The 2,318-nt window shown below is 47.9% G+C and overlaps 1 protein-coding gene across 1 annotated transcript in view; it reads left to right on the top strand.

Moving 5' to 3' along the window:
* SMARCC1 (SWI/SNF related, matrix associated, actin dependent regulator of chromatin, subfamily c, member 1) overlaps window positions 1-2,318 on the top strand; it is a 193,094-nt gene continuing 190,776 nt past the window's right edge. The window contains exon 1 of the mRNA XM_012638213.1: window positions 1-284. Coding sequence (XP_012493667.1) covers window positions 90-284 — 195 coding nt within the window. The 5' untranslated portion in view covers window positions 1-89. The remainder of the gene's footprint in view (window positions 285-2,318) is intronic.

Below are 2,318 nucleotides of genomic sequence, written 5' to 3'. Positions count from 1 at the left end.
GGCGGCTGCACGCGCGAGCGCACGGGTGCGAACGGGAAACGCCGCGAGGGCCGGGGCAGGCCAGGCGGTGGGGACGACGGACGGCGACTATGGCCGCGGCAGCGGGCGGCGGCGGGCCGGGAGCGGCAGCGGGCGCCGCGGGCTCGGGGGCTCCGGCAGCGGCCGCGGGCCTGGCCGTTTATCGGCGGAAGGACGGTGGCCCGGCCAGCAAGTTTTGGGAGAGCCCTGAGACGGTGTCTCAGCTGGATTCGGTGCGGGTCTGGCTGGGCAAGCACTATAAGAAGGTGGGTTCACGCGCCCGCGGGATCAGGGAGCCCACGCGACGGGGGCCGGAGGCGGCTGCTGGCCTCCGCGGGCCTCGGGCCACCCCTCCCCCTCCGCGCGCCACGAGGGACAACAAAGGCAGGCACCTAGCCCGCCACGCCCCCGCCGTCTCCCCTCGGCGCCCGCGCGCCCAGGCCTGGCTGGGGTCCCGGGCCTCGCTCCTCGGAGCCCACGCACCCCTGGCGAAAACCTCTGCTTACTCTAGTGTGCCGGAGCAGGTTGAGCTCAGCAACCCGGGGGGTATGAATCTTTCTCTTTTGTTTAGCTGCATTAGTTTTGTGAACAGTGATCACCAAAGCCTGAGCCAGCGTGGTGAAGGCAGCTTCAGTTTTTGTTTAGAGGCCAGTCTTGAAGTCTTGAGGTAACTAAGGTTTTGCTGCCTGTTGTTGATTTCCTAAAGGACTGTGGACAATTGTATTCGTTAGTTAATAACAGCAGGTTAATATCATGAATTATAGTATTGATGAGAATTACTATTAAACAGTTTTTACTTTATTGTACTTTTGGTTATGTATGGTTTGAGAACAACAGTTAATGTTCACTTATACGTAATGTAGTTTTCAGTGAGGCCTTCCCTTGAGAACCCAATTTGTATTAGATCACCCCTACTTCATATCACCTTTATTTTTTTCGTAGTATTTACCACATTTTGAAATTAAATTTTCATCTATTTGTTCCCCCTACTTTTGGAATTTAAGTTCTGCTGAGTCATTGGTTTTCAAAGTTTCGATGTAACTGCTTGTTTATAATAAATCTATTTTAACTTCCCCTTTATGTAAATATTCAGGACTGACTTCCTTAGAAGATGTGAGGAAACAGCGAAAAACACTTCCCCTGCCTCCCAGATTTTTGGAGCACCCTCTTCAGTTCTGTACTTTCCCCCATTGAGGACCATAGCACTAGGGCAAAGGCTTTGTCAGGCCTGTTCACTACAATGTGTCCTAGAATATGGTTGGTACTTAGTGCCTCGCCCTTAGTAGTTGCTTACTATTTGTTGAATGAATGAAAAGATAGACTAGTTTAGAAAGGTATTCATTTTGAGGTCTACAGCTCCGTGAAGCCTGTCAGTGTTTGGTAGTTGTTAGGCATGGGCAGGGATCTTGGATTCCTTTGACTTTACCCTGTGGTACTTTTAGGAATGACCACTTCTTATCTGAAGTTTGAGGAAGTGAGAGACAGTAATGATATTTTTAGATGCCTTGACCTCCCCTCTCCCAGTCACACTTGGGACTGTGGATTTCTCTCATTTACATGTAAGTAAATAAGAATATTGCCCTCCCTTATATAGTGATAAATTGGTTACTTTTTTGTGTAAGCAGTAGAGCTTCTGGAAGTGGCTAAGGGGGTGTTGTGAAAATATTTGTTACTTTTTTATCATTGTTCCCTTCAGCCATTAGTTTGGGTCTTAAATTCAGGGAAGCTTTAACAAAGAAAACATATTCAGGAGGCAAGTTCTTTTGAATATCAAGGAATAGAGTGGAAAAGGGCAAATTATAGTAATTCCTACTTCTCCAGACTCTTGTGTGCATCAGTTTGGACCCGACTTTAAGAGGGCATTTTAGGCATGGATGATCCTTCAGAGGTTTGTTTGAGGAGGTGAGGAAGTGGCTCTAAGGCAGACTGAAGGATTTGCCCCCAGCGTATTGAGACCAGGAGGCTTCCTGAGGCTTTCAAGACAAAGTCTAAGTTAGTTTTGACTTCTCAGGGCTTTGTAAAACAAGAATATATTTCTTGGGCCTACTCACATTCAAAATTGTATATCCCTTAGGCCTGACACAGCCAGAATCCTTTCAGCCTCTGTGTGTGGTATTGAAATGGTGAAAATACTAATCAGAAGGTTCTTCGATTGTTTTCTACACAATGTATTTCTACTTGGTATATACATTAATGGGTTTTTTTGTTTTTTGTTTTTTGGAGATAGAGTCTTGCTCTGTTGCCCGGGCTAGAGTGCCGTGGCGTCAGCCTAGCTTACAGCAACCTCAAACTCCTGGCTC

This window comes from Propithecus coquereli, unplaced genomic scaffold, assembly GCF_000956105.1.
Source record: "Propithecus coquereli isolate 6110/MARCELLA unplaced genomic scaffold, Pcoq_1.0 Scaffold1, whole genome shotgun sequence".
NCBI classification, from domain to species: domain Eukaryota; kingdom Metazoa; phylum Chordata; class Mammalia; order Primates; family Indriidae; genus Propithecus; species Propithecus coquereli.
This window is presented reverse-complemented; position numbering and strand designations above follow the sequence as displayed.